The sequence below is a fragment of the Tetrao urogallus genome (genome assembly GCF_951394365.1).
Source record: "Tetrao urogallus genome assembly, chromosome: Z".
In the NCBI taxonomy this organism is placed as follows: domain Eukaryota; kingdom Metazoa; phylum Chordata; class Aves; order Galliformes; family Phasianidae; genus Tetrao; species Tetrao urogallus.
In genome coordinates this window covers 6507469-6534508 of record NC_136816.1, presented here as the reverse complement: position 1 = coordinate 6534508, position 27040 = coordinate 6507469, and the positions used below count along the sequence as shown (strand labels likewise).

At 40.7% G+C, this 27040-nt stretch overlaps 1 protein-coding gene across 1 annotated transcript in view; it reads right to left on the bottom strand.

The window, feature by feature from the left end:
• Positions 1–24127, bottom strand: part of TEK (TEK receptor tyrosine kinase) — a gene marked incomplete at both ends in the record, with an annotated part of 34347 nt that extends 10220 nt beyond the window's left edge. Inside the window, 9 exons of the mRNA XM_079548179.1 lie at positions 5–146; positions 982–1136; positions 3013–3141; positions 3853–3993; positions 4945–5076; positions 6134–6286; positions 8028–8138; positions 11639–11950; positions 24076–24127. Of these exons, the coding sequence (XP_079404305.1) occupies positions 5–146; positions 982–1136; positions 3013–3141; positions 3853–3993; positions 4945–5076; positions 6134–6286; positions 8028–8138; positions 11639–11950; positions 24076–24127 (1327 nt within the window). The remainder of the gene's footprint in view (positions 1–4; positions 147–981; positions 1137–3012; positions 3142–3852; positions 3994–4944; positions 5077–6133; positions 6287–8027; positions 8139–11638; positions 11951–24075) is intronic.
• Positions 24128–27040: the final 2913 nt, after the last annotated feature.

The window sequence follows — 27040 nt, the reverse complement described above, 5'->3', positions numbered from 1 at the left end:
TTACCTTTAACTGTAACCTGAAATGGTTTCTCTGCCATTCCCGCTACTGTCTGCACACTGCAGACCCAGGTTCCTGTGTCACGGGGCAGGACTCGACTAATTGTAAACATAGCTTCAGAGCGATTACTGGTGACAATGAGGGAAGGCTGAAATGACAGAAGACATGGGCCTGAACAATGCGGGCATTAAGGAATGTTCCCATTCCACCTTTCTCAGAGTTTAGGAACTCTGACTAGGGTTTAGTGATGACAACTGTGAGGCCCTATAGAGATCATCTCCATAGTTTCATATGTGCTTCAGACAATGAGTTCTGCTCCTGTGATTCAGAAAGCTCACATGGTGACTGTGCAATTTGATCATGTGCCTCATTTTCTTCTCATTAAATCAAAGGCATTATTGTTCCTTGCCTGCATCCTCAATACACGGTGTGGAGTCAATAATTGAAAAGTTATAAATAATTATTCTAAAGCATAATTAGAAAGTTGAAAAGTAAACAATCAAGTTAATATTTCAGAGACAGTGATTAATTACTACACTATTTAGTAACAAATTTTTCATTTTTACCGGTGAACCACAGTTGAAAAGCATAATTGAAATTAATTTACTATTTCATGTTTCAAAGTACATTTTACTTTTTTAGCAAAAATTAACATCTCCTTCACATTTTCAAGAATTTCATTATGCTCTTATTTTTTGAGCAGTTCGTAGCCTATGTGGTATCCATTCATCTGTATCACTTCTTTTTGCTACTTTTATTTGGTTGCTTTGTTGTTTTTGTTGCTAGCCCACATGGATTACTGCAATGTTTTAAATATTTTGAAACAGGAACATGGCAAATAAAGGACACTAAGCAATAATCAATGTGATCATCTCAGAATGCTGACATTTCTCAACATGTTTGAAAAGCATAGTGTGCATTAATTACAGATTAAGTCAGCACAAATACCAGACATAATTGGAAGCAGTTAATCAAGAGCTTACCCTTAGGACAGTTCCATCTTGCTTCAAAAGTTTAAATTCTTCAGATTTAGGAAGTGGCATTCCAGTAGCTATGCAAGAGGGCTTAAATTCTACACCAGAGTTGAGTTCCACAGGGTGTAGTAAGTTTTCTATCTGAGGTGAAAGGTCTGCAGAACCTACAGAAGATATACAATACTTTAATGCCATCCTTCAAGCAGAAGCAGCAAACGTATTTAGGCATATAATGCACATATACTCTGGGCAACATAGGTATCTGGTTCTTCCTTCACTTACGCTAGGACAAAGACAACCAAAGTTAAAGCTGTTATATCAGAGTAAATACGCAAGAAGAAACAACCTTTGCATTCATTTCTTTCCTCTCCTTTCCCCTCTATTTGTTGCTCTTTCTGATATTCGAAGAACAGCACACACTAGTTGTAATAACATCAAGGACACATTTTGTAACAAATGTTCAGTAACTCCATTATCTTTTCGTAAGAGCAGCTGGATCACAACTGTATGGTGTAGCTGGTTAGATCATGGGTCTTTTTTCTCTGCTCGTTTTTGTTCTTGAAGGCTTTTAGATGGCAGATTTGCTGCTTTATTTATCACGAATAAATAGTAGTTGCTGAATGCTTTTTATAAAATACTGTATGCCAACCTTGCCTGAATCCAAAGAGATTCTGAAGTACACACAGCTTTGTAACTCTGTGTAAGAGAGACAAGGTTGCTTTAAATACCAAAGTTGTCGTGGTGTCTCATTGATTACAGACCATGACTCAGGCGGTATAGAAGTGCATGTAGCTGAAGAAGAAAAAAGTAAAGTAAAAAGTAAAAGTAAAGCAGCATGAACCTATTTGAAAATCATACTTGTAGGATGTGCAAGTCCTTTCACTAACTGATATTAGGGTCAGAACCAATGTCTATAGACTAAAGATTGCAAATCTACCTCTAAAGAAAGCAAGTCACAGAATCACAAGGTGGGTCCAACTTGTGCTCAAACAGGGACGCCTAGATGAGGGTGTGCAGAACCCTGCTGTTCAGGTGTGCAGCTGTCTTTTGGAGGTTTTCAGTGAGAAGACTCAACAACCTTTCTGGGCAGCCTATGCCAGTGCTTCATCATCCACACAGAAAAGAAGTGCTTTCTAATGTTCAGAGGGAATCTTCTGTGTTTCAGTTTGTGCCCATTGCCTCCTACCTTGTCAGTGGGCAAAGCTGGAAAGAGCCTGGAATCATTTATAGGGATACTGATAGTGACCATTAGTGATAGGATGAGGGGGAATGCTTTAAAACTAAAGGAACGAAGGTTTAGATTAGACATCAGGGGGAAGTTTTTTACTGAGAGTGGTGAGGTGCTGGAACAGATTGCTCAGAGAGGGATGCCCCATCCCTGGAGGTGATCAAGCCCAGGTTGGATGGGATATCCATCCAGTCTGATCTAGTGCTTGACCTAGGGGCTGGCAACACTGGCTGTGGCAGAGCATTTGGAACTTTGAGGTCGCTTACAACCCAAGCCAATCTATGATTCTATAATTTCCCTTGGACACTTCCCTCAGATACTTATATACATTGATGAGGTTGCCTTTTTCTCTCCGGGATGAACTGTCTCAGCTCTCAGCCTTTTCTCATAGATGAAGTGCTGCAGTCCAGATTTGTGGACATCTGTGGGACTCTGCAGTTCATCCAGGTCTCTCTTGTACTGGGGACACCCAAATTGGAGCCATCATTCCAGATGTTGCCTCACCACTGCTAAGCAGACAGGAAGGATCACCTACTCCTACCTACTGCCAGTACTGTGCCTGATGCAAACAACAGATAAATCTGATGGAGTCTGATGCAACTGTAGCATAACAGCCTACAAAATGCAGCCTATGTGGCACAGACTTAAAGCATTGCAATAAAGGTATACAGATACCTTTATTGGTCTGGGTCCTTGGGATGCAATTGACAGTGTAAGAATCCCAGCCTGGAGTGGAAATGCTATACCAGCATGAAGATCTGTTTCAATTACACTGGGGAAAAGTCATTTACTACCGTGTTACCTTGCTTTACCTTCTTTTTCACATTGCAGACCGTGCCACCCATAGGAGCAGATACAGCCCTTATATCTGTCACATGTCCCTCGATTGTGACAATTACATTTGAGTTTGCAGTCTGACCCATAAAAACCAGGTTTGCATTCTGCAAGAACATACATTTCCAGTTAGTGTAATAGTACAAGCAAATGTCTTTCTTTCATTTTCAATTTCATCAGTTCTCCAGTAGGATTTCGTTCCCTCAGTTGGGCATAGCGGCACTCAGTCACCCTCAGATCATCCAGAGAACAACTAACTTGGCAGTCGAGAGCACTTTTGTATCTGTGCCTGTCATCTGTAGACTAGATAAGAATGCTGAAGCTTCTTCAACATCCATGTTGTTTCACTTGCACTGCAATGGTGTTCAAAGAGTTCATCAGAGTCACAGCACCATTGAACAAAATAGTACATACATGTAGTATGTAGTACTATTAAGATGTGCTTCATGACTCAAAGAGATTGCAGTCTAATTGAAAGGGTTGAGACTAATTATACTTAGTATTGTTTAGCAATGGATACATGATTGGCAGTGAATTGCTCAGTGTGACTTGTAGACATCCAGCAAGGCTCTAGCTGTTGCTGGATTTTCAACATCTCAGTGTTTAATTACTTTACAGAATAATTTGAATAGTTTGAAATTTTACTGTATCTCTCCCGAGGACTTGAAAAACTCTTCTGAGGTAGATAAATATTATTATCCCTGTAATAGAGAATGGAAAAATTCCAATCTTTTATTGTGCTCTGTTAGACCCCTCCCGTATTTCGTAGGTGCAGCACAGGAATGACTTTTCACTGTTATCCCTATTTTTGACTATACCTTTATCACATTCCAGTCCCATCCATCCTGTGGCACATGAACAACCATATGGATCTGGCAGGCAGAACATATAGTTTTTGCAGCCATAGTTTTCTTTACAGCTCTCTTCACATGTTTTGCCAAATGTATTGGCTCCACAAGCTATTAGAGAAGGAAAAGAAAAGAGAAACCCAAGAGTAATTAATTTGTAGAAGAGCGGATTTTTCCAATTATACAGGTTTAGACAACAGAAACCTTGAATTAAAATGAGAAATAGTCTTCTCACCATTCAGGTACTAGATCTATTAAACTCCATAATATCTTAAGCTGCTAATGCTAAGTTCAAGCAGCTAAAACAAACAGCTTTCTGCCATGTGAGAATCTATCAGCAAAGTATTCATTACTTTAGGTATTTGAGTGTAGAGCTGCAGTGATAAATTCTCTTTACAAGCCTTTCTAATACCTAATGGATGAACAGTGCCATGAAAACAAAATCTTAGAGATCAGTGCATATGAAGCTGCTCAAGGTTTTGTTTCTCCACTATGATCTCTACTACAGTAGAGTAGTTCAGATGTCAGCTATTCCTTAGCTTACCTCTAATACTTGCAGTGCAGCACTATGATCAGAATTTTAAGGTATGTATTTAGCACTGCACTCACAAATTGTCTGGAGAGATCAGTGTGCAATGGGCTCCTTCATTTCTCCAGAATACAAACTAATTGTCACCAACATGGATGTGCACTAACACATGTATGTTTCTGGTATGTCTTGCAGAGACAAATGTGAGCCAATGGCAACTTGTTTAGAAGCAGACTGGGAATCTCTTGTAAGGGAACTTCACTTCCCTGTGCCAGTGTATGTGCAGTAACTTGTGATCTATCACACATCTGACAGTCCACTGGAGGAACTGGAAACATTTATCTTTCCTGACAATATCGTAGTGTGAGGAAAGAGAGAGAAGGTAAACCACAAGAATAGCTACACTAATTAAATCCTACCCAACACTGTCCGGTGTCCAGCACTGGCTCTGACTGCTATATCCATAAGGATTCAAACATGGTTATTGCTGAGTACAAATTAGTAATTAGTATTTGTAAAGAATATTTGCTTACCTTTCTCACACGTTTTTCCCATAAAACCTGGAGGACAGATGCATTCCCCAGTATCTTCATGACAAATGCCATTGTTCATGCAGGAAGGGCAGTGGGAGCTACAGGAAGGGCCCCACTTCTGAGCTTCACATCCTTTCGTGAAAAAATATAATGACATATTTGTTGTCTTCTTATTCAGTAACCAGTAAAATAGTAGTGACTGTATGATCCGCATGCCACCCTTCCAAATTATGGCTGTCTACCCTCATGTGAAACATTCACTTTTTTCACTGTGGAAGTGCCTGTATTTCTGGAGCAGATCTGTTGTGTAGTACAAAGTAATGTTGCATAACATTTTCATAGAACAAACTGAGGGAGGCTTAGTTTTCGAAATTAGATTTTGATCCAGGAAATAAGTATGGAAGTTAGCAAATTCGTTACATGTAATATTTATGTTCTCCTAGCACGGATCTGAGACCTACAAAAACACCAGTGTTCACTCAGATTGGGTCATACCAACAGTAAGCCAGTGGGTGCCAGCTTGGCATCAGTCCCACCATACTACCATTTGGCAAGTCACGGTTTTATTCTGCACTAATAGACAAAGTTCACTGCTGCTATACCTTTGCTGTCTTCAATCACCTGATGACCTCTTTCTTGTCAAATAAATCAGCTTATATGTTGGATTTTAATGCCTGTTACGATTTTCTTCCCCACGTCATAATTTAAAAAAATGCCAATGCCATTAATGGGTACTTTATACAAACTGGTGTAGTTTGTCAAATTACAATGAAGTATGCTAAAAATTGCTCTAGGATAATAAATGGAGTTTTAATTCAGTTTTCCACAAAGAACAGATACATTTGAAAAATTTATTTTTCGCTCACATCCAGATCTCACAGTCGTGAGAGACACTGTGCCACCCTTCTTTGTTCCCTCTTACTTGAAATTTTAAATATTTGCTTTTTGAGAAAAGAGCTATCTTTTCTGGCAATAAGATGAACTGAGCCTAAATCTGCAGATGTTTTTTTCTCTCTCAGCTGCTTAAATCAATACCAGCTTATCCCAAAAACTGCTGGGAAAAAATTTCTTCTGACATAATCTGATGGCAACCTATGCCAATAAATATTCTGGCCCGTATTTGGACACAGTCTGTTTCATATCACATTCATTACAACATCAATCATTAGCACACATTAATGGAACTTACGTCTTACAATAAGCCTCGTGTAAGCAGAAGTAAAGAGGTTTCCTCCTATGTATCTGGCAGAGTAAACACCCGCATCCTGCAGCTGAACTTGGGGATAGGAAACTTCCAGCTCACCTGGCACCTCATGTCTGGGCACCGAGTGGATGAAGGAACCTGGAGAAGGAGCACAACAGGCAGAAGTCATTCATCCCATACAAGCAGAGCAAGGTTGAGCTGATTGCTGAGGAAGGACAGCTGGGATGAAGTAAGCAGCAAAATGTATTGTTAGTTATTGACTTGCTGGCAGCTCTTTAGCTGTGCTAGTTCTTAGTAATTAGAGATGTACAAGCAAAGAGGAAGCTGGATCTTGAGAAGATGCAATAGGTGAATGACACAAACGTATCTGAGTTTAGCACTGCTTTACTAGAATGTAGCTAGGAGTTGTGGTTGGAAGATTTTGTTTTGTTCCTTAGCCCTTTGGCAATGAGGCCCTTCTGCAAGGAGTCCGTTGTGACTGGGAGGAGTCAAACAGCAAGCCTGGATAAGTCCTCCACCATCTCACCAGCTCAAAGATTGACCTCACAGACCGAAGAAGGAAGAGTATATTGCAGCTGTATCTTTTCTTACCAGATTTATCATGTTTCTGCCTCTTCTATGTTTTCTTACCATGGGAGCTTATCTATGTTATTATGCAGTTGGTCATACATGTTTGTGATACCATTTAGTCTTTGGACCACCCAGCAGTCATATTTCAGGCATATTTGAAACATGAAAACCTGTTGAGGATCACCATCAAAAAAGCAAAAAGACTTTTAGTCAGATAAGACCATGACAATACGTAACAGCTCTTCAAGAAAGCAGGGCCAAAGAAGAAGAGCAAAAAATGACAAAGTTTTGTTCTGAAACTGTGTTTTGTTTGCTTACATGTCTTTTGAGTTACAATCTGTGAAAAATGACAACAGCAAAGTGCTATGAAAGCCTTATGCTAATATTGTGTTAGAAGGGTTTGGCTTTTGTGACTCATTTTCCATGGCAGCCTGTTATGCCAATGTCTTATAGAAATTCTGTTCAGGAGAACAGTTGCGTTTGCTGGATGGCCTTGTGAGCATCTGCAAGGGGGAAGTGTTATTTTAAATGCCTGAAGTGAGAGACAGCAACAGTTAAATAAGTCAGGATAAGGTTTTTCTATTCACTGCCCAGTGCTGTATCAGGACGACATTTCTGCTGCAGTCTCAGGTGGAGAACCTGACCTACTGTCTGGAGTTAATTTGAGGCTTTTTGCCCAACTTTCAGTTAGAGCTCCAGAGAATGCAGCAGTGGAATGTAAGCACTTCTGCTCCAACACATCAACTGGTTCTTATATGGGAAAATGCTGATAGAGGGTCACAGAATTTCCTTGGGGACAATGAAGGCACAAGTGATGGCAACTTTCCCCACTGTGCACTGTCATAGCTGAATCTCTAGTAAGAAACAGATCTTTAATAAACTCTGCTTTGTGTGTTGCCCTTTCTAAAAGACATCTTTTGCACTTGCTTCCAAGCCTAGTGTGCACTTGAAAAGCAGTAGAAATGCAAAGAAAGATGTGATAAATAAGCATGCACAGAGGTACAGAAAAGAGATAAAAACTAAAATGAAACAGGCAAAAATAGGAGGAGATAGGAAAAGAAATGAAAAAGGAAAACTGAGAAATAAAGGAAAGGTGTAGATAGGATTTTGCATTCTGGTGGGAGGGAAACGATTAGATCAGTATCAATATTTAAGTATGGCAGATGGCTCCTTTAAGGGACATTGGATGCATGAGGAATTATGCCTGCTCCAGCTCCACAGTGAGGACATGAGCAGTAACATTAAAGCAGTTAAGTGGCAGATGGCTAAGACAAGGACAGAATGAGGAGACAAGAGAAAGGTTAATTACCATTCTTGTAGATCACCGCATCTTCCTCTTTTGCTGCCATTCGTATGAAGGAAATATTCACATGCTCTCCCTTGTTTGCTGTAACTGTTAAGGCCACTGGGTGGAATGAAGCTACGAACAAAATAGGACATAAGTTTGGGATAAATTGCAGCAGTTGTTATCTGTACCTGGTGTCTGGGCTGAAAGCTGAGATTAATTTATGAGTGTGACCTATCTCTGATGTTTAAATGTCCTCATTGCACGCACAAGCTATTTAGCATCACCCATCCATGCCATCCCTATGTTTGGCAAATACTGAGAACTCGCCAATAACCTCAAACAGCAGAATGCTACTGGAAACTGAGACTTGGAATTATTTTTTTTAAAGGATTTTGGCTGAGTAATTGAAAACACTTCCCAGCTAGGAGCTCCAACTGGTTGTGAAATGCTTTCCTAAATTTCTTTATCCCTTGAGACATTTTTAAAGCAGGCTGGATACCGAACTGGAAAATATCTTGTAGGAAGAAGCAGACATGCGGCCTGCATGCCTCATTTCTCCTCTGGTTCAGTTTTCTAATGGAGAACAGTTGAGACAGATCAGATTACAGTCACGTAGGGGCTGGGGGAGATAGCATGGCCTGTGCTGATCATTCATTCACCACATCGTCTGTAAGTACTGGGAGTGCTAGCTTGCACCAAGAACAAAAGAATAAACTGTATTTAATAAACTGTATTTTGGGAATAGCAACTCATTGTTGCTTATCCCAAAACAGCCCCATCTGAAAAAGTGGAGGCACTTTCTACATGTAGGTTAATGGTATGTTTCAGTTTTCCCTTGGACTTTTCCACTGGATTTGTACTCAGCTTTAATTGTCCTATCACTATCCAACTTTGTAAACAGCCGTTCCCTCTCCTCCTTATATGCTCTCAAGTAGCTCTGACGAATCTGCAAGTGTTTTTCAACTGATTTCAGCCAGACTCCTCCTGCATGGTACAGCAGGAAAATATGAAGGATCTGACATGTTATTAGGTAACACAGCAGATATGGCACTGGTATCTCAAGTTACATCTCAGAGAATTCCAGTATAGAGTAATGTAGTCATTTCTCTTTAAAAACAAGAAAATGAAAACTGAGAGCAGTTCCAATTTACAGTCAGCTTCTGAGCTGGACATCATTTGTGAATAAAACAAACGCATGTTGAACCTTGTGATCTAGTCAGGAAAAATCAACAGCTTTCCCAAAGACAAATGGTTAGATACAAATGATCCTAAGAGAGGTATTACTTATTGGTTTAGCAAGATATTAAACCTTTGTATTCCCATTTTCTTTTCTTTGTATGGTGTTTAGCTTAGCCCCAAGACTTTTTCTTCACAGTATTGTTGCAATGGAAAGGAACCCGTGCTCTCTGGTAGACTCTATTCCAAACTATTTTTACACTGTGGCTTGTGTTTTGTGATTTCACATCTGGAGTGTGCCAATTCCTTATAGAGACATCATGAACTGAGTTGCAGGGCAAGTGCCATAATATTCTTTCAATAGTGTTTCCATAATTGTCTGTATGCCTGCGCTAGAGAGTTTCTGGGAGGGAAACTAAATCATATATAAGAAAATACACATCATTTTGTAGAGAAATCCAACAAATTTCAATAGAAGCAAGACAAGGGTTCTATTCTAAATATGTATTCTATATCCAGTATAATAATCACATATAAAAAGCATAGTCTGTTCCTTCTTACTGCATGAGTCAATGTTACGTGTGTAACCGTAATGCTAATATAGAAAGAAATGCAGGAGAATAGATGCCTTACTTTCAGAATGGCACACGTATAGAATAAAATGGGAAAATGAGCCAGTTACCTTTCCTGTTACATGGCAAAAGTGCTCAGTGTATCTACGTATCTGACAGCAGGTACATAACAGAGCAGAAGACAGTGGGGCCACCAAACATTGATACTTAGTGAGTGTTTCAGTAGCTTCTTGGCTTGAGGCTGTAAAACAGTGGCTGGATTTTCAAAACTGCTGCTCTTTCCTGTGTCTTTTGTATGGGAAACTGCTCATTTCAACTCTTGCTGAATTTTTATTGTTGGATAACACTCTCTGCCTTTAGAAAATATTCAGGCAGCAACAGTAAAGGGCAGTAAGTCCTGTTTTCCAATTACAGATGCTTTGCCAAACAGCACAGTCCTTCACTGACCTCTTCTTCCTCTTTCTGTGGACTCAATAGCTTTGAGAATTTCTGTTGTAACTCTTTCTCACCAGTCTACACTGTTTAGATTATACACATTCACTGATGAGTTCTTTGCTCAAACATTTGTCACTCAGAACTTTCACAAAGAAAATTCAAGAAATAGATTTAAACATAGAAAAGATTCGTATAAACCTACTTAATGCTCATGTGAATGCTGTGTTATTTCTGGTTGGAACAACTTCTCCCACACAAGGAGCTCTCAAAGTTTGGTTACTTTAAATTCTCTATGCCTAGGTGCAAAGATGCTAATTGCAACACACTGAGGGATTCAGAGGACCCTCATTCTGCCATGGAGGTTGCTGCACATGGCACCTTTAGCTCACTGGTGTTCAGCCAGAGGCATGGTCAAGTTGAAGGAGCCTCCTTCAGAGCCTTCCATGGACTGTTATCATACATCCTCCTCCCCACTGCTGCCTCCTTTGAAATAACAGTTGTTTGCCCTGCAAAGGATGTGCACATGCAGACCTATCTTGGTGGCTATCATGAGTCTTCAAAGAGCACATTTGGTCAGAGATGACAAGAGCCCAATAAATAGGCACTTGTCCCACTCACTTTTCTTGGAACATTTCCATACTAAACAAAACAAATGGACACTAGTTGTAGCTCATGCAAAAGAAGAACTTTTTTCTAGGTTAGCTGTATAATTATGAGGGATACCAATAAAGGTATTTCTTCTTAGAAAAACATACAAAAACGAAAGTGTGAAAGTGCCTGCACAGCCTAGCTGCCATGGTGCAAAATGTTATAGCAAAGCAGTAAATAGTGACAAACTGCTGAAATTTTGAAAACATGATTTGCTGCAGAAAACTGGACAAAATTGTCTAAATGTATAGTGGACTTTTGTGAATGATTTTCTTAGATTCAGAAGAAATTCTCTGGGTTTTTCTGTTGTTTTTGTGATGTTTTTCTTTTCTATACTGACAGAGAATCCGCAAATCAAAATTGGCTGACATGGCTTCCCTGGACCATAGGCAGTTATTTTACAGGCTCAGGTTGCCTTTTAAAAAACAAGGATAGCAATGTTTGCCTGTATAGATCTAGACCTGTGAAGGAGTCTCACAGTGAAGGAGTTTCCATTTGTAATGTTTTATGGCATCATTGAGGCCACTGCCACCTAATTTTATTCCTAGCAGCAGCCAAATACAGGTAGAGTACCAGTAGACATCTGATCGGCTTCCATCAGGAAATGACTAGCAGCTAGTATCAAGCAGTTGACCCTACACTTAAAAAAAAACACGGAATTGAGCCCAATCTATTTTAGCTGACTGCAGGCTGCCTTGCCTGCTGCGGAGCCAACTTTTGTGACCACATCCGTGAAATAGGGATGACTGCTAGTATGCATGCAATGACATGCAGAATTCAGTTTTGATCCTCACACAGTACCTCCCCGTGGCATCTTCATGGTGTGTATCCTTGTCACCTCATCCTTCAGCTTCCCTTCACAGTAGTATGCTCCAATGGTCTCGCTGGCCTTTTCCCTTTTCCACATCACCATCTTGGCTGTGGCTCTCTTTGAATCTTCACTGACCTCCAGAGGCTCTCGATGCTGGTTTGTCACATCCTCCTGGTCTCGGTCAATTGTGATAGATTCACGGGAGCGCCACTTCGAAGTGATACAGATAAGTGATGTCTCTGAGTTGCCCACCAGAGGGAATGAATTGATAAGGATGAGGTCCAGTGCTGCTTCCACTTTACCTGGGGAAAAAACAGCAAGTGGAAAAAATGTACAGCAGATTTTGAGTATTTGGCTTGTCAGATCACCAAAGAAGCTATTTCACCCTATCCTCAGGCTTTCTTTCTTGTTTGGTCTTATGCAGCTTTACAGCAAAATAAAAAGCAACAGATTAGGCACACAGTTCACTCTCAGCAACTTTGCTGATGTTGCCAAACTGGGTGGAATGGCTGACAAACCAGAGAACTGCTCTGCCATTGCACTGAGAGAGACCTCAACAGGCAAAGAACATCGTGAAGTTTAACGAAGACAAGTGCAGGGTCCTGCATTTAGAAGGAATAACCTCATACCAGTAGTATGGGGGCTGATCTACTGCAAAGCACCACTGCAGTGAGGAACCTGGGAGTCCTGGTGGACAGCAGGTTGACCATAAGCCAGCAGTCTGCCCTTGAGACCAAGAAAGCCAGTGGTATCTTGGAATGCAGTAAAGTAATTGTGACCAGCAGATCGAGGGAAGCAATCTTCTCCCTTTATTCTGCCCTGGTGAGGCAACATCTGGAGTGCTGTGTCCCATTGTGGGTTCTCCAGTACAAGAAATACATGGAGATCCTAGAGCAAGTCCAGCAAAGAGCTATAAAGAAGATAAAGAGGCTGGAGATTCTCCAGAACAGAGAGCTGGGCCTGCTTAGCCTATGCTTATGAATATCTAAAGAGAAGGTGTCAAGTGTATGGGCCAGGTTCTTTTCAGTGGTGCCCGGTGACAGAACAAGGGGCAACAGGCACAAACTGGAACATAAGAAATTCCACAGACAAATGAAGAAGTTTACTCTGAGGGCGACAGAGCACTGAAACAGACTGCTCAGAGAGGCTTTGGTGTCTCCTTCTCTGGAGATACTCAAATCTGATTAGATGTGATCCTGGGCAATGTGCTCCAAATGATCCTGCTTGATGTAGGGGCACTGGACTAGATAATCCCAAGTGATCCCTTCCAACCTCAAGTATTCTGTGATTCTGTGGTTAATTGTTCTAGTAGGACTTTAAAACATATTTAATATGTGAAGAACAAATGGGCTTTGCTCTTCTTGGAGGAGGAAATAAACCTTCCAGACTTCATTGCTTCTTTGAGCTGTTGCAGAAGCCCAAGGAAATCCTAGCATGTTGCTCTGTGGATACTTGGACAGCAGTGCCTCGAGTGTGGTTCTTTGCCATTAAGAGTTGCCTGACATTTTGATAATTTCTTTTATGTCCTTGACATGTATTTAATATGTGTGAATTGACATGAGGTGGATATGTCTTTAGATTTAGTAGTTAGCAGTATTTTGAGCACTTGGAATATTTTTTCAGTTATTTTATGTGTTAGGGTTAGTGATTCCATAGCTATTCACATGGTAACCTGTCAATGGACTTACAGTAAGCAGCAGGAACCATGGCACTCAAAGAACAAGTCTGTGGCAGAAACGGACCAATTATTTTAGAGTATCTTATTAATCAACAGGAATACAAGCATATTTTATAAACAGAACCACTAGAAATAGATGAAGCTGGAAGTTCTTTCACAACGGTTGTCATGATCTGAATCTCTCACAGGGTGCTACAGATTTAATTTTCAAATGTGTGTGGTAGCAGGGAAACACAGGTCTCCTATAGTCAACTCTGCAAATAATAAGCATTTCCGTTCATTTTTTAAATCTACGGTAAGGAGAAGGGAAAATAACATTTTTTTCTTCTAGCTGAAGCAGGAAGAATAATTGATTATTTTATTCATCACTTCTATATAATTTTCCTGCTCTGGATACAAGCATCCTTTGTACTTTACAGAAAGACCCAATATTTAGAGCTGTTCTGCTTCCAAAGTTTTCTTCACTGAAAGAAGTGAGTGCAGCCCGAGATACAGGGGGCCAGAAGGTCTGTGTGCTTGCTGCAGGCTGCATGCACCCTGCTGGTGCACAAGGCCAGGGAGAGTGCCTGTCCCTGCTCCCCATGCTGGGGATGGAGGAGTCATTAGTGACTTCACCACATCCAGCCCAGTGCTGTGCCAGCCCAGGTAGTTCTTGATCACACCATGGAGGAACAAAACCTTGTGGAGAGGATGCAGCAGGCCTTAAAGTAAGTACTGCATAAAGGTGGAGATCAGTAAAATCAGTTCATCTTACTGTGCAAGTACATCCTCCCCATGTACTCTGTCCTGTTTAGAAAGGCCACGTTTAGAATACTGTATACAGCTCTGGGCTCCCTAGTTCAAAAAAGACAGAATTCCTCAAAGAAGTCCAGCAAAGAGTCACAAAGATGATGAAAGGCTTGGAGCATCTCCTGTATAAAGAAAGACATAGCAACCTAGGTCTGTCTGTTCAACCTGGAGAAAGGAAGACTGAGTGGGGAGTTGATAAATGTTTATAGATATCTAAAGAGAGGTGGGAGGCAAAGCAATGAGGCCTAGCTCTTCTTGGTGGTGCACAGTGATAGGAACAATGGCCTAAAAGTTGAATTGCATGTACTATAACTGCATGTTACATGGGAAAGTCCACATTGAAAGGTAAATAGTAACTCTTCTTTCTCTGCATCTCAGTCTCTCCATCTGCTGAGAAAAAGTGGCAGGAGAAGTCTGAGTCTTGAGGCCTAGTTTTTGTGTTACCTTATGTCCCTATATATGATATAGCAAAGAAATATCATATTAGATTCAGGGTATTTGCTGCATAATGGTTTTTTTCTCTGCAGTGATATAAATTGTGTAAATCAAGGTATAGAACAAGCATGTCACAGGCCTATTGCTCATCTATACCTGTGACTATTCCAGAGGAATATGAACCCAGCCACCAGCGGATAGTCTTTTGATGAACTGTCTAAGCAGAGGTGTCTTGTCATATCACACACTGCAGAGCAACTCAAACGCAAGACACTGACAGAACAAGGCAGATGTTCTGGAGTTTTCTCCAGAAGACCTTTCTGTGGCTAAAAGGGTGTAAGCATAAGCACTGACTGATTAATTCCCCAGATATGAGCTAAAGTTTCACAGCTGAGGTATGTTGCAAGCAGAAATTAAAATACATCCTGGTGAGTTCTGCACTAAGAAAAAGGTAGGCTTTAATGTATCTCAAAAACCAGCTCTCTAGCAGCAAGTCTAACTGAGGGTGTTTCACTTGTGAACTCAGGGACCTGGCAGGACTGGCCCTCTGAAGACAGCTACAGGCCTCAGAGGTGACAGGAAGGCTTTCTTTGTCTCCACTGGGAGTTAGTGATTACGGAAAAACAAAACAACCAATCAGAAAAGTGTAAAATCTGCATGTGCTTTATGCTTTGTGCTTCCTACAGCGTATCTTCTTGGCAATGCATCTTGGGCTAACACAGCTGCCCTTGCTGAGTGAGAATGGATTTTCATTACCTGGTGGCAAAAACGGCAGGTCCCACCCTTGGTATTAATGAAGACTTTGAACATGCAAGGACCAATTAAGGACAACAGGATTTGACTCTTTGAGAAAAGTACAACAAATAGAGACAGGAAACAGCCTGTCCCTGTGTCAGTGACAATACTCTGTGTTTCCTTGGAAAAGTCCTTTGACTCCTGCCACAGTCCTTGGGGGACTGACCTTATCAGGAAGGCAATTTGCTGTGTGTGCAATTAGATTTGCAGAAGAGAGAAGAAGGCTGATGTAGAAACTGGGAGAGGATTTGCTGCCTGATATTTCTGACACAAGCTCATTGCTGCACAGGGCTTTGTGTCCTCCTGGCATGGAGAAAATGGCACCATCTGAACAGCATCCTCTAAAGCAGTAAGTTTAACTCATAGTGTGTCCACTGAAATCTGTACAGCGAAACACTTGGAGGTAGACCTTTTGTCCCACCCTGAACTACAGGACTGTGCTCTCTCTTGTGTTAAACATTATTTGGCAGTGCTGAGCTGACCAAAGGCCATTCATTCAGACAGTTTTGTTTTCAGTGCTGTGTTGCACCAGTAAAACTCAGTTCATAAGGGCAGAAGAAACACTTCTGAGAAATTCCCTGGAACACATCCCATGCTCAAAGAACAAGACGGTCTGTAAAAGTTTGAATTATTGCTTTCTCAAATCAGAATTGGTGCTGGAAAAATCATCTGGAAACAGCATTGGGCAATCTCTAGGTGAAACAGCTTATTGCTGTAGATTAATGCAGTCAGCAAGAACCATGAGAATGGAAAAGTGTTAGGTTTTGTCCTTGCATCGCAGAAAGTCACTGCCTAAATATCTTGTGATCTATACTTAGCACTTGTCTGGTCCCCAAGAAATCATGGAAAGATTCAAGACAATTGCTGTCTAACATGATGCCTTTACAAATTTCCCTCCTAACTGGGAAATGGTTTAATCCCATGATGTAGTTCATAATCCTCCACCACAGCAGGAATAGTCAGCTCCATCATGGCAAAGGATAGTAATAAACCACGGCCCCCAAACAAGTATTTATTAACCAGCCCATATTTCCAGAGTTCATTAAGAATGTAGAGTTCTGAGTGGTTGTTTTAGCTGTTAATTAATGCTGAGTAGTAGTGGAAAGAAGTGGTTTAGCTATTATAGTATTTCATTTCCTTACATTTAGAGAGCTTTACTGTTAATTGCTTGATGTGACTATAGGATGGAAGTCCTTCCCTTTGCATCTGGAGTATAACAAAGGAAAAAAAAGAGCTGTGGTAGGAAATGAGTGGAGACATTAATTCTTTCAGAGTGTTACTTAAATAAAAGGGGAAGTGAGGGCAGAAAGGAGGAAAGTTTTATTCAGTAAATTTCATCCTTTTCTTCATCAGATTTAGTGAGAAGAAAGAAATATGATATAATTCGAACTGCCTGCTAGGAGCTACCTGAGAATGTGAGTATAACCCATACAGTGCTGTGCTGCAATCTGTGCTTGGGGTTTTGTGTTACACTGAGAGAAAAACAGTTTCTTACTTTCATTATAATACTAACCACAGAACTTAATTTTTTTGAGATTGGAATGTGAAATTTCTGTGGAAATGTATTTCAGACTGTCAAGTCATCAGCACTCCTCTCTTTCATGTCTCCTAAAAAAAACAACCAAAAAAAAACCAAAAAAACCAAAGCACTTCCTCTGTTTGAATGAATACAGTTTTGTTTTAAAGCTCTGCAGCTTTCTCATCCTATCTTGTTTTGTACTTGGCTATTCATTGGTACCCTCCTTGGTTTTATTTTTTTGTATAAAGTACACATCAAACTAAAATAATGTAATTAATCTATTCTGGATTACAAATGGCAATAATTTAGCAATATTACTGAAAAAGTGTAGTGTCCAATTAACTGCTAGCGAAGTACTGAATAAATTACACTGAAATTTATTAACTAATTCACCAATTTGGAAGGTAATCAGGATTGATTCTTTTTCTTCTTTTTCTTTCTTTTTTTCTTTTCCTTTTTCTTCTCTTTTTTCTTTTTCTTTTTCTCTTTTTCTTTTTCTTTCTCTTTTCCTTTTCCTTTTTCTTTTTCTCTTTCTCTTTTTCTTTTCCTTTCTCTTTTTCCTTTTTCTTTTCCTTTTCCTTTATCTTTTCCTTTTCATTTCTCTTTTTTCTTTTTCTTTCTCTTTTTCTTTTTCTTTTTCTTTTCCTTCTTTTTTCCTTTTCTATTTTTTTCTTTTCAGTGCACTCAGTATTTCTCTTATAAATCTTGGTTATTTTTTTTTCACTATTTGAAAAGTAAACAATCTGGGGGCATGGATGGCTTTGAAATAATAAATTCACTTCATAAACTCAATAGTCTGTTGATATCCTGGAAACTTCTTCTGAGATGCAAAGACCGCAGCAGGTTGAGTAACAACTCACTGTGAGTCAAATTCTCCTCTGACAGCTCTGTCCTCAACAGGAAAACAGCGCTGAAACTATTGTTAGCCCAAACAGATTGAGTGCATCTGCACCAGGATTAAGTGAAGCAGCACCAGGGTAAAAAAGAGATGCAGAAATGATGCTCATAAAACAGTTCATAAAAGACCAAAAAATCAAGTTTGCCAGTAATAATTTTTGTTGTCTGTGGAATTAATCCTACTGGATGTCCGTGGATGCTAACAGGAGGCTCTGGAATGGTTTATTGCTCAATCAATACCGCTCACTCTTAGCAACAGGGCATTATTTTGGGAGTGAAGACACTGTGAAGTGAAAAAGGTACAAGAGACTAGTGACAGAACATTGTTTTGCTACTTGTAGTGGGAAGATGTGAGAAATACAACTGCCGCCAAAGCTACCAAAGCTCAAGTTTTCTCATGGGCCCTTGGGTGCATCTGGAGAAGATGAAGGAAATGCAACTTCCCTCTTGTAAGGGGAAGCAAAATCATTTCCTCTACATTCCATTTATTTCATAACCTATCAGAGTAATCTTTTAAGATGAAAGTGATAATGAAAGGCTGGTGCAACTGAGTTTGCTCTTCCCAAGTTGAGAGTGCCTAAATGTTTGCGTGTGAGTAACTTAAGCACAGAAAGAAGATGAAAGCTTTCTCATGACTTCTCCTTAGAGATGGTTTGCCATAAGCAATTAAAGCAGGAAAAAAAAAAAAAAAAAGTGCCATCAGGGACTGCTTGAGCAACCAGCTGACAATGTGCTAGGTAATGCTGAAAAAGGATGAAGAATGTGGGAAAAGTGGAGCAGAGCAAGCCTGCAACTCAGCTAAATCTAGCTTGATTTGTAGCCAGCCAAATATGGGTACTACCACCAGGAAAGTACTTGCAGGCAAGAATCAATTTGTCCATAACAGCAAGAGTTGTTTTTTGAGGCTGCTGTATATACTGTGCATGTATGTGGTTTGTGTGAATGCAGTGAGATGACATATGCAAAAGAACATATGCAATCAATTCATCTTCACAACATGATCAGAGCATACAGCATGCAAAAGATTCACAGTGTCTAGAAGTGTCTCTGGGCTTTTGCTGCTGAATATGCAAACTCTCTTCTTTTACAGTAGTGTACCCTCAAGCTGCTGCTTACTGATTTTTCTGTGTAGGGAATTTTGCTGGTGTTAAGTATAGTTTGTGATTCAGGAAGCTAACAATGCTGTGCAGTGGCAGGTCAGGAATGAACAGCTCGAAAATAATTAAAGAGAAAACCATCAGCCATATCAGCCAGAAGTTGTGTTTGGAACTGCACTGTCTTAGAGAAACTTCTTGTGCTCCAGGAAATTAACCATGCCACCTCATCGGTCAGGCTGACGTGACACAGAAAGTATAAAAGTAACAGACAAGCAAAAACTGGCTTTGAAGTAAGAAGGTTGAAGTACATTACTCTTGAATAATGGGTATCTGTCTTTCAAAGGTCCTTTCAAAATTTAGAAAATATCTTTTATTCTTGAGCCTAGGAGTTCTTGTTATTCCCAGTGGTGAGTTAGAAAATGAATTCTGTTGGGGGTTTGTTGCTACTTTATGGCACTTAATATTACTAGTTCATGTTCTTAGTCTGCATGTTATCTGGACAACAGTTGTCAGATCTACACCCTAAAGAAACAATCAGCATTCAAAACTCGCCACAGGAAAGCCTCCATTTCAGATATATGCTGTTTCCTTTCTGCGAGTGTCCTGCAGTGGAACAGCATGCTCAGTAAGATCTTCCCACTGGCACAGGGTAGCTCCTTCAGAGAATATCTTCTGCTGAACCTTCTTTAAACACTTTTAATTTTCACCCCTTGGGTTCCAGGTGCATTACACAAATACAGAAGATGAGGCTTGCAAGGAATTCTCCCAGAAGTAGATCTTCTGGGATGGGCAGATCTGTGTAAGAAAGGACTCAGCATCCTCCCTGATGAGCTCAGTAATACATGGTATGTATTGTAATATATGTTACAATGTACATGTAACATATTCCCTTGTGAATCATGGTGAGAGCTGGCCGTGGAGCTGTACATCCATCCCACAGAAGTGGTGGATGCATCCATTTTTGGTATATTTGTTCTGTTCCTTACACAACAACTTCCCCACCACAATAACTGCTGTAGAAATCTGTGTTAAAGAGACAGGCCTGGGCCAAGCAGACTCAAATGTGCGTGATCAATAACAGAGCAGGTTTTCCATACAAGGAGTGTGGAGATATGAAGGACCAGCTCTACAGTCAGCATCTCTGACATCTGTGCTCCATTTTCTCCACCAAAATCCTTTCAGATTAAATTTACATAAGATCAGTAATCTCAACAAAATATTACAATTTTTTTTGCTCCAGATGTGAAATTACAGCAAAAAAGTTGTCTACCCAACCAACTTACTTATGATCTCCAAACAATCTAATATATAGCTGTATAAACTGTATCTAAAGCAATGGCACACGTTAACAGATGTGGATGGTGGATTATTTCATTTCACCCTTTTAGAAGCTATTCCCTTGTGCCTGCTGCAATGCCTCTCTATTCCTGACTGCTCCCAGCTGCTTGGAAGGCCTTTTGGCACACAGGCTTGCTGAGAGATGATACCATGCCTCTCCTTGGGGCTGAACCAGGCACATACTGAAAGCAAATTCTAAGGATAAAAAGAAACAATGGAAGAGAATCAGCACCTTTTCACGAGTCCACATAGAGTAGGTGCACAGGGCTGCCTGAAATTGTTTTTGGCTTCTAGAGTCAGAGTCAGGGGGCAGTAATAATGGTCACTGCTTAAACTTTTTTCCTTTGCAAAACTATAGTCAGCAATCTCAAGAAGAAAGATCAGCTCTCCTTTCTCCCAGGATTTAGATGCACTCATTTTGTAATCAATGACAGTCTTAGTGGGCCTGTGCTGAGATAAAAGGTGTCAGCAGGTCACAGAGGTTCATTAATAATACATGTGACAGAACTATCACTTCTGGAGTCAGTGGCGGCTCTATCTCAGCAAGAGTCTAAATTCTGTCTAAACTTTAGGCTCCTGAAAAAGATAACAGGATCCTCTGCATAAATGATATAAGAGGCAGGCAGGTGCAGTTCCTGGATCTTACAAATGAAATACATTTAAGGAGTGAAAACCCTTCTTCCACTTTCTCCTGCAATTCACATTAGAAGGTATTTGATCACTTTGGTGACTGAAATATCTGGCATCAATCTAATATCTAGTCGGAGTAATTCTAAAATTCCTGAGATAAAAATTTCAGATGTGGTTTGTGTCCCTTAAGCTGTCAGAGGCTCAGAAAGACAGCACTCTGAGTTGTGGTCAAAGTTCAGGTGCTTTTTCATTCTGGCAGTAGCATGTCCAAAGACACATAAACCTGGTCCTTCCTTTAACTATGGGAAATTCTTTACTACAAGTGTGGTGAGGTGCTGGCACAGGCTGCCCAGAGACACTGTGGAAGCCCCATCCCTGGAGGTGTTCAAGCCCAGGTTGGATGGGGCCCTGGAAAAACTGGTCTAGTTTTAAATGTGGAGGTTGGCCCCACATGTGGCAGGGGGGTTGGAGATTCATGATCCCTGAGGTCCTTTCCAACCTGGGCCATTCTGTGATTCTGTGAGCACAAACATTTTGAGAAAGAGTACAGTAATGTAAAAAACAAATGTAAAAAATGTAAAAAATAATTACAAAAAACAATGTAAAAAAAAAAACAAAAACAATAAAGCACAAGAGAAAATGTAGGTTTTCTATAGGTTAAGTCAAGCTTCAGGAAGAAGAAACAAATCTTGAAACAGAGTTGTTAGGACTTTCTATTCTGCAACCAGAAATTACCATCTCTTCGTAGCTCTGAAGAGCATACACCATCATAAATGTGCTTCTGTGAATTTGGTAATGTATGTTCAAAGCTGCTTTGTTTTCTAAACATGTAAATGAATCATATAATAATGATGACTTTTATAATTGTATCTATAATTTTCACGATAACACCTACTGATCCTAAAGAAAGCTCAGCCACCTATGGGGATTATACACAGGTCGCATCAAATTCAACTGCACTGTTAGTTTCACTGCTACCCTTTAAAAGACTAAGGTAACCTTGTTAGTCTTTACTATATACGGATTCTGAATCAAAACTACCCCCAAAATAAGAAATCCAGTATTTTTAGCAACCTTTTGCATTTAACGTTATTGGTATCATAGAGCTGTAGCACTGAAGATTCTTTCTCTCTTTGAGAACAGAGAGATTTGACAAGCCAGAAACAGTCAGTGAAAAGTGCTTGAAACTCATTCTGACTATTGCTGATTTCTACAGACCTCTTACCAGAGGAGGCCATCTTGCTAAAGCAGCACTCACACATCGCTTTTGACAGCCAGCACGCTGCAAGAAGCTGACAGCAAACATCAAACCATCTGAGGATGTGTTCAGCAAGCAAGAGACAAACTATGATATTTGTTCCTTGTTGCAGAACTGGTGGGCCTGCTACAGGAAAGTGTGCTGTGGAATAGGCGAGCACTTCTGTGGCGTGCACTCAGCAGAGGCTGCACTGCAGCACTGGTAAGCAGGTACTGAATATCACCACCCAAATCAGGCCTTCAGATCTGTCTGCTAATGGGGTAACGCTATTAAAGTTAGGAGATAAACCAAAGGCCGTTCCTTGCAGCTGGAGCCTCACAAAGGCAGGCCCAGGGCAGCCCACACCGCTGGGAGAAGGCTGCAGCACCTCTGCTGCTGGGCAGCGTCTGCCCGCCTTCCTGAGCTCCGCCTGTGGTATCTGGAGCAAAGCGGGCTCGCATTGTCGTCCCGCGCTCGCCCCAGGAAACATGATATCATTCTCAAACAAAAGCGGGAAAGCGGACAGATCTGTTGAGACGGGTGTGACTGCGATACACACCTAACCCGGAGAGCCCCTGTGGAAAAGGCTGCGCCGGGCGGCTCCTCGTGCCCTGCGGTCTGCGCTGCTAATCTGCATAGCCAAATTTTTGCTTCTCCCGTGGCCGTGGCTTCATGAAAATTACTTGCTCTCTATAGCAAGCAGGGAAAAGGGAAAGAGCTGGGTGAACTGGGCTTTCTTTCCCTCTCTGCCCATAATGGCAGCAGCACCAGTGCCGCCTGAGCCTCCTGAGGCTGTGGCCGTGCTTGGATCAGTGAGCACTAAGCGGTCATGAAACTTCAGCTGGAGAACAGGAATTAGCAAAAAATACACAATCTACTGCAGCAGTGGCTAAAGATAAATACTCACAAACATGCATTCAACAGATTTTAGGCACTTAATTTTTTTGCCTGTGTTAATCTCCTGCATATTCTCACTGCCAAAGTAATTAAAAATTCAGTGACATCTCAAAGAAACTAGTTCATCATGTCACTTAGCTAGTAAGATGGTGCTAGTTGTGAAAATTTGAAACTGTAAAGTGAGTTACACTACAATGAGGACTTCTGCCTTTTCATGCTACTTTCTGGTTTTCAGTGCAGCTTAATATGCTGTTTTACAGCATCTAACTTTTTTACTTGGAGATGGACTAGAAGGACCTATGGGCACCTTTACATCTTAAGGAGTGAGCTCAGAGCTATTGTATTTTTGTTTCGCAGATTTTCCCTCGCAGATTTCCTTGAAGAAACTCTCTAGAGTATCAAAATATGGGTGGAGATAGAAATGCTTAAAAGTTGAGCAACTGGCAGCAGCTCAGGAAGGGGCAGGCTTCCTCAGTACTCTGTCTTTGATGGCTTCAGCAGCAAATCTCTAACATGAGTGTTCCAAGTTCTACAAGCAAGATTTGCTTTAGAGCATATGTCTCTTGTGACAAACTGCTGATTTGATAACTAATCATATTTGCTGATAACACTGAATTGTTCTTCAGTTGCACTTAAAGTTCTATTGATTAGTCTTAAACAACATGGGTATTTCCAGCCTTTTTGTTCACTGACTTCCATCTAGGTTCCAACTGCAGAATCTTGACTGAAAGCTTATCTAAAATCTAACACTGGAATAACTGCAAGTGCCAACATTTCCTGCTGCACAGCCACAAAGTAAGACACAGAAAGAGTCAACATCTAGATTGCAGTGTGAGCGTGTGCGTCAACAAGTGACTTCAGTGTTTAGGAAGAGACAGCCACAGATTGTGAATACAGAGCACACTCCCTGATACCTTGCTTCCAGCCCTCCTCCCTTTGCCTGCTGTGGGAACAACTCACAGAGATAAGTGATCATACTGGAGCAGACGCGGGTAATTAATCAATAAAGTGATTCCCAGTGTGAGGAGTGGGGAGTTGTGTGTTTTGCCCACCCATTGCTTGGGAAGCAAGAAGGGCGTGACAGGCCAGCTGTAGATATTAAAGCAAATGCTTACCTGAAATAATCAGGCTGAATCCATAGAGAACCAGAGGTGCCAAAGGGTCCATGCTTTCCAAAATATATCCATCCAGTTCTTACAGCAGCTCATGGAGTATCCTTCCCCTGGTCAAAATTTTACCAGTGGTTCCGCTCCGGCATGCTGGACTGCAGCGTGTTTACAAGACACGGGCAAGGAACTGCAGCAACGGAGCAGGCTGGAACAGTCTCATTGCTGTCTGAGTACAGGGAGTTTAAGTTCCTTTTTCCTGTTTCCTTTGTAGATTAGGATGGGAAAGGCAGGATCTTAAAGGCATTTTTTATATCAGCTGGACTACAGGGCAGTGCAAGCCCAGTCCATCCAGCAGTACATCAAAACAATTACCAGGAGCTGCTGCAGGAGCAGAAAACAGCGGCTAGTCGCAGCCAGCAAAACAGGAACAGTGATGGCATCCCCCGACAGGCGAGTAGCATCCCAGCACTCAGTAATAAAGGCATGAAGCAAACCCTAACGAAGCAACCAGTTGAATCCAGCACAGACCAACACCAGCCCCAATCCAGCCAACTAATCCTTTAGTCGGTGTGCTTCATTGGAAACTATTTTTCTCTGCATCTGACTATTGGAAACAGACTGAAAACTTGTCATGGTAATAAATCATAACCAGAGTTTTTATGACTTCACAAATGCCACATCACTCCGGGGGGGCCTCAAAACTCAGAAGTAAACATGAGGAAAAATACAAAATAAAACCACAAAAGCTACGTATAATTAATGAAATACATGGAAAGGCAGCACCAGATAAATTGACTTATTTCAAATAAATGGCAATCATATTCGCCAGCTAACTAAATATAACCCTTGACAATGTAGAATTTGAAAGCCCCGTAGCTCTGCCAAGACGCTAACACTCAGAATGACTTTTACACAAGTATGAAAAAAAAAAATGTTTAGCATCATTTTGGAAATGGAGTGTGGGTTCATCATACCTTGATTTAATTTCCTTACGAAGATACACTCTGCAGTTGCTGCAGATTTTACAAAGGAATTTCTTGGCACTGAAGACTGAGTGACACCTGGATAGCAGAGTAGCACCCACAGAAGATTCAATATTCCTCATACCCAACCAAAAATAAAACACAAACCAATCCATATAGGAGTCCAGATTGGGTGCAAAAAACAGAATGAAGTCTGCACACTACTAAAAATCCATTTAAAAGGTTTAAGGAGACAGAACACAAGATGTTTCCTAGGTCTGGTTCCTCTGCACACATGCATATTTTCTCCACACTTGATTTCTGAGACATTTTCTTCCTCTATTAGACACAAAGAGGAGGTGATTATTCAAACTACAGTTGCAGGTTAGCCAATATAAACCTTCTGGTATAGGTCCCTCCTGTGGCACAACACTTTGTGTACTGCCAGGCACTGAGTATAATCACATTTCCCATCTGGTGCGTATCTCTGCTCTGTCACTCATTTAACCTTCTTCTGATTTGGCCTTCCCTCAGTTTCTTTTTTTTTAATTGCCGAGCAATGAGGGGTCAGCCAACATTAGTCAAGGACGTACATCTGCACATCTCCAGGCTGTCATTCTGAATTTAGTAGACTCTCTTTCTTGCTTTCTTGCTTGCTTGCTTTCTTGCTTTCTTGCTTTCTTGCTTTCTTGCTTTCTTGCTTGCTTTCTTGCTTTCTTGCTCTCTTTCTTTCTTTCTTTCTTTCTTTCTTTCTTTCTTTCTTTCTTTCTTTCTTTCTTTCTTTCTTTTGTAATGAACATAGATGGAAGAAAATGCTTGTGGGCTGTTGTTGACATCAATTTTTAAATAGATGGATCAGCTACAGTGGAAACCCACTTTTTAAAAAATAATTATCTTGAGCCTGCTGGTCATTTAATATCCTATGGCAATGTGGCTAACTCAAGCATAAGAGCAACCAGCCCAGATATGCAATACTTCATATATATTAAAAGACTGCAGAGTCTTGCTAAAGCTGGAAGAGAGGAAAGATCTAGTTATCTGAGTCAGAATTTGACTGGGATATCAACTTCAGCTGGTTCATGTGTTTGTTTGTTTTGGTTCATTCTATCATTCCATTTTTTAAGACATGCAGAATAGCATCTATTCATATATATATATACATACGTATTAGTTGCTGAAAAGATTCAGCAAACAGCAAACAATTACATAATTTATAATAAGAGTTTAATCTTATATTTGTTTCTGTTTGGAAGACATTTAAATCACAGTTTGATTATTGCTTCCACTGAAGTTAAAATTAATCAGATTACAAGCTATTGCCAGACTGCAGAGTTTAAAGGATTCCACTGTTCTATCTTGATTTACTCATACGTGTCTGCCAGCCCCCCTTCTATGGTTTGATACTTACACTTCAGGTAATTAGACACTGAGGGTTCTTGAAAGTGGCTATACTTGTTTTCTGTCATGTGCTCTGTTAACTCTACAGTCTGTTCATCCCTCTGACTACTGAAAGACACAGAAATGGTAGGACTGTCTGTCCTCCTCAGCAGGCAGCAGTAACGTGACAGCAGGATCCCCGGTGCTTGTCCATCCTGTACTATCCAGTCCTCAGCTGAAGATGATGATCTACAAACAGGAGGATCTTAAATCTCAGCCTACAGCCACAGTTAAAGAGTAGAACTAGAAATAGCCTTCTGTCAACACCAGATCATCAGCAAAAGAAAATGGGCTGAAAGTGAGGGTATCAGTGAGTCAAAAATACAGCACTGACTTACTCCATGTTTTGTTGCACACTGAGTCAATTGAAGCTGTTAACTTCTGGATGGGTCAATATAGTGAAGCCACAGGCATGTCCTCACTGAGTCTTGTAGCAGTGTTAGCACCCCGTAAGCTACACCTTTCTGCTTTTCTAAAGGTGTCTGGAGAGACTCAGAATGGCTTCCTGCCCATGTGGTTTCTGAAGTGCTTCCCTGGGGATGTTGATTGTGTTGGTGGTTAGCTGTTGGTTT